The 14,402-nt window shown below is 39.3% G+C and overlaps 1 protein-coding gene across 1 annotated transcript in view; it reads right to left on the bottom strand.

Moving 5' to 3' along the window:
* Positions 1–12,427, bottom strand: part of LOC143860030 (protein transport protein SEC24 C-like) — a 34,358-nt gene extending 21,931 nt beyond the window's left edge. The window contains exons 1-8 of the mRNA XM_077370536.1: positions 12,272–12,427; positions 10,916–11,727; positions 8,722–8,955; positions 8,414–8,488; positions 8,160–8,258; positions 7,470–7,581; positions 2,500–2,627; positions 2,119–2,238 (exon numbers count right to left, since the gene is read on the bottom strand). Of these exons, the coding sequence (XP_077226651.1) occupies positions 2,119–2,238; positions 2,500–2,627; positions 7,470–7,581; positions 8,160–8,258; positions 8,414–8,488; positions 8,722–8,955; positions 10,916–11,683 (1,536 nt within the window). The 5' untranslated portion in view covers positions 11,684–11,727; positions 12,272–12,427. The remainder of the gene's footprint in view (positions 1–2,118; positions 2,239–2,499; positions 2,628–7,469; positions 7,582–8,159; positions 8,259–8,413; positions 8,489–8,721; positions 8,956–10,915; positions 11,728–12,271) is intronic.
* Positions 12,428–14,402: the final 1,975 nt, after the last annotated feature.

The following is a 14,402-nucleotide window of genomic DNA, read 5'->3' as shown; positions in this document are numbered from 1 at the left end:
TCCATCCCTTCATTCCTCTTCTTCTCCTCTCTTACCTTATGTCCATGGTTTCTAACATGGTATCAGAGCTTTAGGTTGGATCCTCAACAAAGAAGGAAAGAAGAAGAGTTCTCTCCACCTTATCCACACGCCATTCTCTCTCTCTCTCTCTCTCTCTCTCTCTCTCTCTCTCTCTCTCTCTCTCTCGATAGCCCTAGCCTCATTTCCGACAACCCACCTTGCATTTTCATTTTTTTTTCGATAACCCATGACCCATCAGCGTGATAAACCCCACAGTCACTTTCTGTTTATGCGCAGCCCATAAAGCCGTAAACCCATATTTCCTACATCCTCCATTCTCGCACCCCCATTCCCGCAACACATTATCCCTCTAACCTTTGCCATAAAACCCACATAACCCTCCTTTTTTGCCGTAAGCTCTCTTATCCCCCAAATCCCCATCCAAAATCCCATATCTAAACCCCAAATCCTCCTCTACCACATATTCTACCATATTCTCAACCCAAAATCCCCAAATATCTAATCCCAAAATCTAAATCTTTCTGTTCTTTCTCTTTTGAATTCCCATTTAGGAAGAAATCTTCTTCCCAAATCCCTTTTACCATCCCCAAAACCCTAAATCTCCATCCAAAACTCCAAATCCATCCATCCAAACCCTAAACCCTCTCTTTTGGGTCCCTAAACCCTAAATCCTTCTTGTAAAAACCATTTGTAGATCCATTCATCTTCTACAACATTAAAAAAATAAGAAAACCCCAAAAGATCCATTCTTGTACATTCTTTTCCCTCTTTTCTCCATCCAAATCTTTCTTTTCTTTTTCTTTTTTGTTCTTTCTCCGTAAATCTTATTCTTTCTTCTCCATTCTTTTTTTCTTCTTTTTTCTTATTTCTTTGTTCTAAATCCATAAATCCCTTCTTTTTTTGTTTCCAAATCCTTACATCTCTTTCTTTTCTAAATCTTTGTCCCCTTTGAGAGTTCTTTCTACTTCTTTAATCTCCTTCTTTATGGTCTAAATCATTTTTTATTTCTTTATTGATCTCATCCCCACATCCACTCCATCCTACCCTTTGTTTTCCTTCTCTATATTCGTTGTCTTTCACGGCACTTATCTTGATCTCAAAGGTGCACACTAAGTGTTTGGTGGAATGTCTAAGAGAGGTGTTGTGACATGATTGTCATCTTTTCCCTAAAAGTTGAAGGCCTTCAGCCTAAACTTGAGGGGGGGTGTTGAGGGCCTCATGTAGTTCCGAGGATGGATTGTTGTTTTGTTGTCACCTTGGTAATAGAAAAAATCATACTTGTATAGACTGAGAGTCCCCGTGGTAATAGAAACGATGTGGGTATATGAGAATATGGCTCTATGAGAAAAAAAGCTTTTATTTGATTACTCACTAAATCAAATTAGACAAATATGTGTCATCATTTATCAACAATTCCAAGACCGCTACAAATCATAACACGGTAAAGATTGAAGCTTTTATATTTTGTAATATATCTTTAAATCAAACTTGTTTTCATTAATACAATATTATCCATGTGTGTATTCTTGATTATACAAAAAACACCATATCATACCAACATTGACTTATCCATGCCTGGGTATCATATTGTATCATACACAAGGTTTTAAATTTCGGCCGAAATCCAAAATTTCGGTTCAAAATTTCGGATTTCGGTAGGGACCGAATTTTGGAAATTTCAAATTTCGGCTGAAATTTGGCCATATTTAAATTTCGGTTTCGGTAGATGCCGAAACCGAAATTTCAATCCTTGATCATACATTAAAAAACATCCAAAGAGTTCAAGTAACATTGCATCAGAAAAAATACAAGCGGCCTTACTCCATGGCCAAGATGCTCTTAAAATCTGATAACCGCACACATCACAGTTTTCACAAACCAGTACGAATGACAAAGAAAACACAATAGATCTGTTAGAAATGGAGGAGAGGAAGAAGAAGAGTGACGGAGAAGATGGTGAGATTCTCCACTAGGGAGCTCACATGTGATATGAGGTATAGATAGAGCTCAAAGTAGGGTTAGATGTGTAAAGACAATAATACCCTTCAACAATACATGTAAAGACCTAAATACCCTTCAACAAAATGTAGCACTTACAGGAAGATCAGCAATAGCTTGGCTGATAGCGCTGCATGCTGCCGCAGTCGCACCGGTCTGCATAGCATTCATTGATACATCAATAATGAAGAAGAACACAGCAGGCATTGGCTCGCGAACCTGTAAATAACATGGAGGCATGTAATAAATTATATATCCTATCACCTCAATGTGCATAACTTATCAAAACAGCTTTAAATAATGTTAGGAAAACGTCTAAAAATCAAACTGAAGGAGATGCGAACTTTGGTATTAATTAAATACCCTTGATCTTTACTAACATATTTGAACAGTGTTTTCAGAAAAGCATAGAGGGGGCGGAACTAACTGAGCCAATGCTGGTTATGTGAAATTTACTAGCATTGTATAGATTTAACTGACCATATATTCCTTCGTAGCTACAAATTCAACTGTTCCTCTACATAGCTCTGGCCTCTCATCAGCATCTCTTCGCCTACCATCTGGTCCTAAATTGCAGTGGTAGTCCCGTGGAGTCTCATCAGTAAATCCTGCCAAAGAAACATTGCATGATGCTTAACTTGAAATTGACAGGTAAACTTCCACAGTCGAAAGGAGTTACTAATTACGGCAATGAATTTATTATTTTAGAATGTCAGACAAAGAATACCCAAAAACAAAAGCATTCATAAAAAAGGGCCTCGAGTCTCAGAGAGCAAAAATGGTCTAGTAACTCCAAGTAAGAGCAGTGTTTCAAAATATAGATTCTAGCCAATCCGTGGTCAAAGCAAGTCCTAGTCATTGTAGTCAACTCTGCGCGGCGCGGCCCAGCACTTGGTTGACGCTGTTATAACTCAAGAGTCAAAAGGAGTTTTGAATGAGTTGGCAGGGAAAAACACAGACTCGGCCGAGGTAAAGGGGAACCGAGTTGGGAGAGTCAATGACTAGCACGTGGTGTTTTGAAACAGTAGGAGGGCCAGCACCTTCAATTCAATCAAATTTCTTATATCAAAGAGTGCCTTGAGTAGACCAAATTTACTCCACCCGAATGATTTTGGAATACAATCCCAGCGCTCGTTCAACCTGGATTTCCAAACCTCCGCATTTAGTTCGAGATCTCCCATGAACACAGCCTCCATCTTTCCATGATTGTCTCCATTTTACTTTTCCAGAAACTATAAAAGCATTCTTTTATGAAGGAGCTAATATTTGCACTCCCATATTTAATTAGTTGCATCCTAGATGGTTGTTGTTTTCCAACCTTTTTTTATTTTTTTGAATGGCATTGTTGTTTTCTAACCTTTTTACATATATCAATTCAAAATTACCAAAATACCTTGTGTTCTTCTGTCTCTTTATTACCCCAAATTGGTCTCTTGGCAGGCCCACTTCCGTGGGATTTAGCTGCTTGGACTGTCAACTGTGTCATCCAGAAGCTTGCATTTCATATACTAGCTGATGAGGGACAAAGCAATTTTATCAGGTAGCTGGTATCCAAACGCCCTGATTTAATTAACTACATACTATATTATTTTTATTTTTTTAACATTTACCTATATTAATTCAAAATTACCAACATACCCGCTGTTCTGTCGTCCCATTACAAAACCCAAATTCCTTGAAGCTGGTATCCAAACGCCCTGATTTAATTAACTGCATACTATATTATTTTTATTTTTTTAAAATTAACCTATATTAATTCAAAATTACCAACATACCCACTGTTATGTCGTCTCATTACTAACCCCAAATTCCTTCCTATGAGGCCGAACTTCCATGGACTCCAGCTGTACAACTGTGAGTCATCCAGAAACTCGCATTTCAATGTCGGAAGAGATGCCCGTACTTTTATTTAAATTGATCGAAAACAGAAAATTGTAGCTATAATAAACAGAAACAACAATAATTCAGAAATGCAAGATAACAGCCCTAAGTCCTAACAGCTCCTTGTAATGAAGTGTATTGCCAATAATAAGCTCCTCACTTTCTGCTCCCACATAGCCAGTGGTTTGCCTCATGGTTTCTTCAAATCTTCTCGTGGCCTTGGTCAGGGAGATTTATTGTCGCTTTTTCTTTTCACCATCTTGGCAGATTCTTTAAGAAGAATGTTTGACAAGTTGAGAAGAATTGGATGAATTGAGGGCTGAAAATTGGATCAACCTGAAAAAATGTTGGCTGACGATAACAAAACTCAATGTCAAACTTCCAACCTTCTAAACTTTCAGAAATATATCGCACGTTTAGTGCCCGATTACAAATCATACTAGAAGGACTTAGATGCGGCCGAGCGTTTTTCTTCTGAAGCCAATTTTCTAAGACACATTGTCTTAGACGGTCGATCAAATACCTCCTACTCTCTCTCTCTCTCTCATCTCTCACTTTTTCAGAGAGGCTAAGTTTCTCTGAATAATTGAGAAATAGGAGCATACCAATTAAGTTGGACTAAAATATTCATCAAAGAACCCATCACTAGGCCAAAAAGAGTTGAAATCGGAATTGAGCCTCTAGCTAAATAGTCAAGGCTTTTTAACCTACAAAAGAAAAGAGTTAAAATGTACCATCCATGAAAACAAAAAAAAAATAGTATGTGGCCTTATGGCTGAGGTGAAGGCCGAAATAAAAGCTTTAAGTTTAAATGTTTTCTTTCCTTGCCTCCATGCTTTTACTCCAAATATCACGAATCAGCTTCCTCTTGTTTTCCCATAATTTGCAAAGATGTTCCAGACATTTCTTCGCATCTTTCTCCTTTTTCTTCAAACCCTTTTTCTCGGTTTTCTTGATCTTTAATCCTTACTTTCATACTGTGTTTTTCTTCAAGAATGGAGTATTTTCCCTGCTTGCATTTTCGATTAACATCTGCAAGTCTTTCCATTTGATCGGCCCTCGAAGACAGTGTTTGTCTTAGAAAATTGGCTCCAGAAGAAACACGTCCGGCTGCATTCAAATCCTACTGGTAGGATTTGTAATCGGGCACTAAACGCTCAATATAATTCTGAAAGTTTAGAAGGTTGGAAGTTCAGCCTAGAGTTTTGTTCCCGTCGGCCAACAATATGCTAATCGAATTTTTGAGTCCCAATTAGGGGTGTAAACGAGCCGAGCCGAGCCGAGCTCGGCTCGTTAAGCTCAAAAGCTCAGCTCGGGCTTGGGCTCGGCTCGGGCTTGGGCTCGGCTCGGGCTTGGGCTCGGCTCGGGCTCAAACCAGGCTCGGCTCGGCCAGGCTCGCGAGCCTTATCGAGCTCGAATTATATTAATTTCACACCCCTCATCTTCCCTGGACAGCCCTATCTAGTGTTTTTTTACTACTCTTTTTACACTAAGGGGGGTGGTCCAAGTAACAAATGGGGTTCCAAAAAAGAAGTGACATATTTTGCCTCCCCCTTTCACTCCCTGGACAACCCTTTTAGTGTATATATTAATATATAATATATATATTTAAATATATTGAATTCTTAACGAGCCTTAACGACCGAGCCGAGCCGAGCCTGGCCTAACTCGGGCTCGGCTCGTTAAGCTTAACGAGCCTGACCAGCCGGCTCGGCTCGGCTCGTTAAGGATTCGAGCCGAGCTTTTTTCGAGCCGAGCTTTTTTCGAGCCGAGCTTCCGAGCCCGAGCCAAAATTGACACCCTTAGTCCCAATTGAAATTCTTCGGGAACTCTGTGTACTCTATGAGCTTCCCCAAACGAAGAACCAAGATAAGTATTCCCTTCTGCATCCCAATTTTGTGCTCTATGAGTTTTGCATCTCCCACACCGGTGCCAATATTGAACCCTTTCTCAAGTTTACTTTTATCCTAAAAAAATTCAAACCATCGAGGGCTTCTTATATCCTCCATTTTCCATCTATTAAATATAATGTCACCAGTAAATTGGAGATGTAAACTGCTAGGTGAGTTCCTACTCACCCAAAAGCCAGTGGTTGTTCCCCTTTCCTCAATACTACTCAATAGGAGGCTAAGACTTTCAACCATCAAAATGAGTAAAAATAGATATAAAGGGTCACCTTGCCGGGTTCCTCTTGAACTACCAAGAAAATCCCACTAGGGAGTCGGGGATGAGGTCGAAGACACACGTGTATGCCCAATTCTGCCACCAATCTCCATATCCTATACCTTTTCGTATGAAATCCATAAACTCCCAATCTGGTTTGACTTTTGTTTCCTTGAGTCTAGACATTCATTCACGATTTCTTCAAGAATGGAGTCTTTTCCCTGCTTGCATTTTCGATTGACATCTACAAGTTTTTCCATTTGATCGACAATCTAAGACAATGTCTGTCTTAGAAAATTGGCTTCAGAAGAAACACGTCCGGCCGCATTCAAATCCTTCTGGTGGGATTTATAATTGGGCACTAAACGCACGATATATTTCTGAAAGTTTAGAAGGTTGGAAGTTCAGCCTAGAATTTTGTTCCCAGCGGCCAACAATATGTTAATCGCACTTTTTGAGTCCCAATTGAAATTCTTCGGGAAATCTGTGTCCTCTATGAGTTTCCCAAACGAGGAACCAAGATAAGTATTCCCTTCTGCATCCCAATTTTGTGTACTCTATGAGTTTTGCATCTCCCACACCGGTGCCAATCATTGAACCCTTTCTCAAGTTTACCTTCATCCTAAAAAAATTCAAACCATCGAGGGCTTCTTATATCCTCCATTTTCCATCTATTAAATATAATGTCATCGGTAAATTAGAGATGTAAACTGCTACGTGCCATTGATTGTTCCCCTTTCCTCGATACTACTCAATAGGAGGCTAAAACTTTCAACCATAAAAATGAGTAAAAATAGATATAAAGGGTCACCTTGTATGGTTCCTCTTGAACTACCAAGAAAATCCCACTAGGGAGTCGAGGATGAGGTCGAAGACATGCGTGTATGCCCAATTCTGCCACCAATCTCCATATCCTATACCTTTCGTATGTAATCCATAAACTCCCAATCCACATAATTATATGCTTTCTCCGTATCAATTTTGTAAATGATACCTGGTCTGACTTTTGTTTCCTTGAGATAGAACATTAGCTATAATTTTATGCAAGCTATGAACCAAGTTTATAGGCCAAAAATCTTTCAACTCTATGGAACTTGCCCTTTTGGGGATGAGACGGATGAATGTTATGATAATGTCCTTATTTATGTGTCCTCGAACGCAGAATTCTGCACAAATACCAGTAATATCTTAATGTTCTCCCAGCAATCTAGGTAGAAAATTTGTTTTGAAATTGAGCCTTATTTATCAATATTTTTATCCTACTGTTTTGACATGATTTTTGGTGTAGATTATCAATTTCAAATGCTATTATTTTAAATTACCTATATCAATATGCTTCCGGGGAAAACTAAATGCATTCGAAAAACAGTAACAACGTCACTGGTTAATGGGTTATTCATACTTACCACATAAATTACAAATGAAACGCCTTCCTTGGTCAATGAATTTCATGAAAGGATTTATGTATCCCTTGCAACGAGAGCATCGAACAGGTCCACCTTCTCCAAAATCCACAATCTAAAAGAAGAATCATGTGAGGTGTTACTAAATAATGAGAAAGTGCAAGCAATTTCCTATGTACAAGTAATATGATTATCACTAGTACACAAATAAACTACACAGTTCAACAGTGAAACTCATTAATAACTCTAGATCATTTCTCCTTCAGGAAATTTAAATATGAAGCAAGAATGGAGTAAAAATAGAATTTGATGCTCCTAGTGCATGCTTCATTAACTCGAAATATATGCCACAACTCCATGATCTAGGGATCTAGACTTTTGACAAGGAAAGAAGAAGATGAATCAATTTACAATATGCCTTCTCTCTGGATGCATTTTATTGCTATAGGAATTTTTCCCATTTTACATGAACTGGAAAATAATAATAGGTGGTAATGGAGGCTCAGATAGCATCACCTTCATAACAACAATAATAGCAACAATATAATGATGTATAGCATTAGTGGTTAACTTCAGATTCTCATTTTTCACTCAATAACTAAAGAACATCCAACATCAAATCAAGAAGCCCTTTGTATAAAAGGCAAAGATATAGTAAACAAAAATAATAAAAGATGTGAATCTATGAATTACTTGGATTGGCTCCTCAGATGGATGTGGAAGGGCCAATGGCTGGACCATCAAAGCCAGCTGCATGCTAGATGTTGTCAAAAGGTCACCAGAGCAGGGAATCTGTACAAGGAAACATAAAGAAAAAAGAAAAAGAAGAAAAAAAAAGAGGTCAGTTCAATTTTGAAGAAAATGGCATCCACTGTCTGAAGATGTATAACAGTATACAAAGAAAGAACTAAATAAAATGATAAATAGTCAAATAGTCGCAACTATACCTGATTAATGGTACATCTCATGTAACGTGGACTGCAGTTCCCAGTGTCCTTGACCATGAAATCACTTGTGGCGGACTTTATAAAGGTAAAAGTTACAGGTTACATTGCAGCAATGAAAACATTAGAGAAGTCGCATTCCAATTGTCAAAGGAAATGCTATGACATTTAAATTCAAGTGGTATGAGAAGTGATGGAGAGAGAAGCTGGCAATAGATAGAGAAGGCTTAGAAAATATGACTCTAAACTAGTTCTGATCCTCATTCATATAAAGCAAGTAATTTTCTGAAAAAAGAAAGAATCAAACATACCGGAGGAGTGCCCGCTTGGTTATTCTGACGAGTTTCAAATAGGATGACTGAGGAACTTGGAATGGGACGTGGGATTTGATTGGGATCAATTTTTGATGGCCCTGTTATTGAAGCACCAGATGCAGACATATGGCCCATTATAGGTGGGACAGGAGGCAGATGCTGATTTGTTGGAGGAGGTGGCATTCCATACATTCGCGGTGGTTGCGCAGAACTTGGTATCAGTGGAGCACCCTGAAAGGAGTCGCAGATTCCTAAATTCAGACAAATCTGAAAATGAACCAAATACACTAAAAACCAATATAATGTGCAGCCACCTTGAACATGGTTTTCAAACACACGCAAGCACACGGGGCGCTTGAGGCGTTATAACGCCTCCCATTGGTTTAAATGTTTGGGTCCCACATAGCGGAACCAATGGGAGGCGTTATAACGCCTCAAACGCACAATCTTATAGCTCGCTCTCTCTCTCTCTCTCTCTCTCTCTCTCTCTCTCTCTCTCTCTCTCTCTCTCTCTATATATATATATATATATATATATATATATATATAGAGAGAGAGAGAGAGGGAGAGAGAGAGAGAGAGAAGAGCTCCTACTCCCCGGAGAAGATAACTTATCAACTTCGTGGGCTTAAAATACAGTCGGGAGCACATTGTTTGGGTGATCCAAAGCATTGATTTGATGGGCCCTCACATAGATAGGGTGTGCCCAAAAAATCAGCTCCATAAGATCATCCCAACCCTTCGATTTGTGGGGGCAAAAATACTATGTGGGCTTAAAATACAGTGGGGGCCACATTGTTTGGGTGATCCAAAGCATTCATTTGATGGGCCCTCACATGGATAGGGTGTGCCCAAAAAATCAGCCCCATAGGATCATCCCAACCCTTCGATTTGTGGAGGCCAAAATGGACGGGTACAAACCTTCACAAATCTGTCCATTTTTCGCCTCCACAAATATAAGGGTTAGGTTGAACCTATGGAGCTATTTTTTGGGCACACCCTATCTATGTGAGGACCCATCAAATGAATGCTTTGGAACACCCAAACAATGTGCGCCCCACTGTATTTTAAGCCCACGGAGTAGATAAGGGAAGCTGATTTTTTTGGGCACACCCTATCTATTTGAGGGCCTATCACACACCAGTGTCTAAAAACTCAGAGTCAACTCATCAACTAGCCCAAGTAGACTAGTTTTTACCTTGGCTGAGTTCTCATCAGTCCAAGATTTCGCCTAACAAGTCAATCAAAATTCCCCTGCCTTGCCCAAGTTAATGAAAAACTGAATTTGCCAATCCTTTGCTCACCCGGGTCAACTCCTTTTTATCTTGGGCATACTCTTGTCCAAATTCAAGCTTTTAAACATTGTTTTACACAATATATTATAATTGCATGACTTTGGTTCATCATTCAACCCTTTTCTGACTCGATTCGTGTTTCCAAACTTGTTCCCCAAGAAGGAAACATGACAGAAACCACCTGAGATAAAGGATATTTGAACTTCAAAAAAATCAAAATCGAAAATTGATTACATTTTTTATTTAGAGTAAATTTATCCATAGAGGGAGGAAATGAGTTTTTAGTAAGTTTAGGAGATGAAAATCGCCCTACCAAGGACAATGACGTAGAAAATACAGATGCCCCATATTGGAGGTGAACACCTACCAGTCTACACAAGTTCTCAGTTATGAACAGGGTGCCTAACACCTAGTCAAGTGCATGCTACGCATGGAACCCCCCACCTCCATCTTGAAGAAACCGCCGAGATACCTACCTGGCTGGTTTACATGACTATGCATCAAGAGCATGTGCATTCCATACCATACTCATTGTAATTTGTAAAGGAAGTTTACAAAAAAATTAGTGAGTTAATTTTTCCAAAAAGTTCAAGATAATTACAATGAGTTTCTCAGAAGAGGCTGAAATGAGTCAGAGTTTAGATATATATGCTGGAGTGACTGCAACATTAGACACAAGCACAGATTACTTCATCAAACTGGGACTTCGAGACACTGTAAACAACTGCCTGAAGTCTTCAGAATCATGATACATCCTTCAGTCTAGTGCAGTCTAGTCTAGGAAATTTTATAGTATAAAGTTACCAAGCAGAACAGTTAAAGAAATCAATTGCTGTCTACAAGTGCAATAGCAGTTCAGAAGGAAAAAACAAATTCAAATTCTTGAACAAACTCACCGGTCGAGATTGCATCTGCCACATTTGAGAACCATATGGTGTAGCCATAGGTGATTGCATGCCCTGACTTGCAGCGAAAGATGGTGGGGCCAATTGTGAGGGGGCTCCCAATGGAGCATTGTACGGGGGACTTCCAGGGAAAGGGCGTATGCTTTGGCCAGGAGGAGCCCTAGGTGAGGATGCCATTGGAGGAGGTACAACTGGTGGTTGCTGAGCGATACCAGCAGAAGGAAAACGGGGACCGCCAGGTAAAGTTCCTTGGCTGAACACGGACGGTCCATTACTCATTGCACCTTGCACAATTGATGGTTGTGGAATGGGACCTGTCATGGATGGTGCAGAAGGGAAAGGCCCCTGGGGTGGCGCTGCTCTCAAGCCGAAAGGTGGAGGCTGAGAGAATGGAGGCACTGATGGCCTTCCAGAGGCCAAGTTTGGTGCTGGGCTGGATTGGGGCGGTCCGGTTGGAGGAGCTGCGGCTCGAGGGAAACCAGAAGGGGGTGGGCCAGGTCGAGAAACTGGTGCGGCAGCTGGATATGAAGACATAGGAGGAGTCAAAGAGGAGGAAGACGAGAAGGGTGAGTTTGCAAAAGGTGGTGGCGGTCTGGGACCGGACGAATAGGGCATAGCTGACGGGGGACCTGGTGGGCGATTTATTTGTAGGTTTTGCATGTTGTCTGATAAATAATCAGGTGTTCTTTGTAAATTAGGGTTCAAATTAGGGGGACCATAACCAGGTCTGGGCACCCTAGGGGGTACAGGAGATGCCATGAACAATCAAAACAGATCAGAATACCTTGATCCTTATTTACTCTCTGCAAATACCATAAATCAAAGCAGTAAGCATACATAAAAATCTGAAAGCTCTCCTAGAGTGAAATTCAACCAAAAAAACTAAGACCAGACAATTCAAACATCCAGAATTCAACAATAAAACCTGCTATATGTCGTAAATTCAAGATTAGAAAAGAAAAACAAAACAAAAAAAGAGGGAACTTTTGCAAATCGAATGGAAATCCTAACAATTTCGCAGAAAGCTCGATCATTTGTCTGAAAAGAAAGAACTTTTCCTTGATTTCAAACAAAACACACACAAAAATCATCTCAACCTAATCAAAAGCTAAACAATTCTCAATTCGCCCATGAGTTCTGACAAAATATGTATATGAAGCTGGTTCAAATGAAATCAAAACCCTAAAATTAAACACGCGTAAAGGAAACCAATCAAAACCCTAAACAATCAAAGATCTTATACTCACCAAACCGATTCCAAATCTATTACGAAAAGTAACAAAACCTCCAAAATTTTAATTCCAAAAACGTTACGAGATCGAAGAGAAAGCAAAGAAATCAACTCACCCGGTGCCGAGATCTCGAAAAATAATAGGAAAAATCAGAAGCTTGAAAGGAGAGATCTGAGATAAAAAGGTTCGCACGAGAGTCGCAGCACGAGGATCAACGGCTGGGATTTCAGTTGCAGCGTCACCTCTCTCTCACTTAAACTCGCCTCTAAATGGAGAGGAGGGTTAAAATCTACCCGTGGTTAAACGAGGGAGATTTTAGTCTTTTTCTTTTTCTTTTTTGTTTTTTGGGAGATGATTTTTCACCCCCACTGTAGGATTATGCGCCCCCACGATGGCCAGACGGCCTAATGGATCTAAAAGATCTGATCATTAATGGACTGGATTTGGGTACAATAGGTAGATTTGAATCGTGTCCATCGGATCCATATTCTAACTTTCAGATTTATTTAAGAGCTTGCCCTAGATGTAGCCACAAAATTCGATGGAGCATTATGGAGGGCACTTAATGTACAAAAATAACCTTCAAGCAGAAAGAAAGAAAAAAAAAGATTGAAGATCCATTTAAATTCTAACACAATGCAGATTTCTTCCAATTTTAGAGAATCCGCACCAAGAGCTTAAACCCAGTAACCCAGTGAATACTGGGTAGTTATTATGCGAATGGACCTAAAATTGAAAGGTGTGAAACAATACTCCAAAAGCTTAAGCTGATGGAGAAGGCGTTATTTATTCTTTTATACTTTGACAACCCCTCACGTGTGGCCCCTCTTTCTTTGGGTTGGCATATGTGGCCCCACTTTTAGGTTGGCCATTGCATGTGAATTTTTGACATCGAGGAGATTTGAACTCAGGACTTTTGCTCTGATACCATGTGAAACAACTTGTTACTCCAAAAGCTTAAGCTGGTAGAGAAGGCGTTATTTATTATTTTATACTTTAACAAAAGGGATAGAATTTCAAGGTGATTTAGGGTTCTTCATCCTCCGTTTTAGCTTCTTGAAGCCAATCCGATGATTTCCGAGTGGATTTCATAAATCTGGTTTTCTAGATTTCTAATTTATTTTAGAAATCTAGTTTTCTGTTTTTTGCTGGAAAATCTATTCAGGGTGATGATTTTGAACATGGAAGAAATGGAGAGGGTTTTTTTTTTTTTTTTAGCGTGACGTGGTTTTTTGGGAGTGTCTTTTTTTTCCATTTTTTATTTTTTTAGAGTGATATCTCGAAGGAATCAGAATACCACCTCATGGGGCGGGTATCGGAAGACACTTAAAATTCCATGATTTTTTCTGGCTGTATCCTCATTCCTTTACCAAGCTCAAACCCAAACACATTAATTTGAGCAAAAGGAATCATATTCTGATTCTTGATTGCTATACCGGCGATCCAAACGCGCCCTTATGTCTATTCAGGGTATTTTTCATAATAGTCAAAAATCTGAAGCTTAACAACAAACATTTCATCTTCTCCCTTTTCGATGAAAGTTTTCTTATCCGAAGTTTCTTCCCTCTCCCATCCCCTAACCGTATGTCCTAACTATGTACAACATAACTAAGACTTAGTACACTCTGATTCAAAATAGAGGGTAACGCAAACTCAAAAAATGAGATCCGGAAGCACTAAGAAAGGAACAAATAGTTACCAAGACGTAAGTGAATCCAATCCAAAAGTAAATCGATTGCACGAGTGTCAATGGACCTAGACGGTCCGACGGACCATCAGAATCCGAAATTTAGCAGACAAGGTCTAGACACATTACCACGATCCATGGACACATTTTGGAACCCTATCATAAGACCCAAAATTATTACCGGTTGGATCCAGACAAGTAACAGAATCATGTGTCGTAGTCATAAATCTGAATTTCTTATACTATCTTATGAAAATACCTTCTATTTTTTTTTTATCATTTTAAGTATTGTTCCAAGGGTATTTTAGTAAAAATGTCATATATTTTTTTCAAGTGATTCCTACATTCAATATTTTTTTCATTCATCTCTGAAAGCCCAATGGTTCAATGATCACCCATATTTTGATTGATCACAAACCCAAATTGATTGAAAACTTATTGACTAATAGTTGCTTGTTAGGATGGTTGTTAAAGTTCAGGTCACTGTGAGATTACCTCACAATCAACTCGAATGGGAAGCACATCAAGAATTGACAGAGAACCATGGTTGGAAAATTCA

This window comes from Tasmannia lanceolata, unplaced genomic scaffold (genome assembly GCF_043159265.1).
Source record: "Tasmannia lanceolata isolate RefF3 unplaced genomic scaffold, GAP_Taslan_0.1 ptg000037l, whole genome shotgun sequence".
Taxonomy (NCBI): Eukaryota; Viridiplantae; Streptophyta; class Magnoliopsida; order Canellales; family Winteraceae; genus Tasmannia; species Tasmannia lanceolata.
This window is presented reverse-complemented; position numbering and strand designations above follow the sequence as displayed.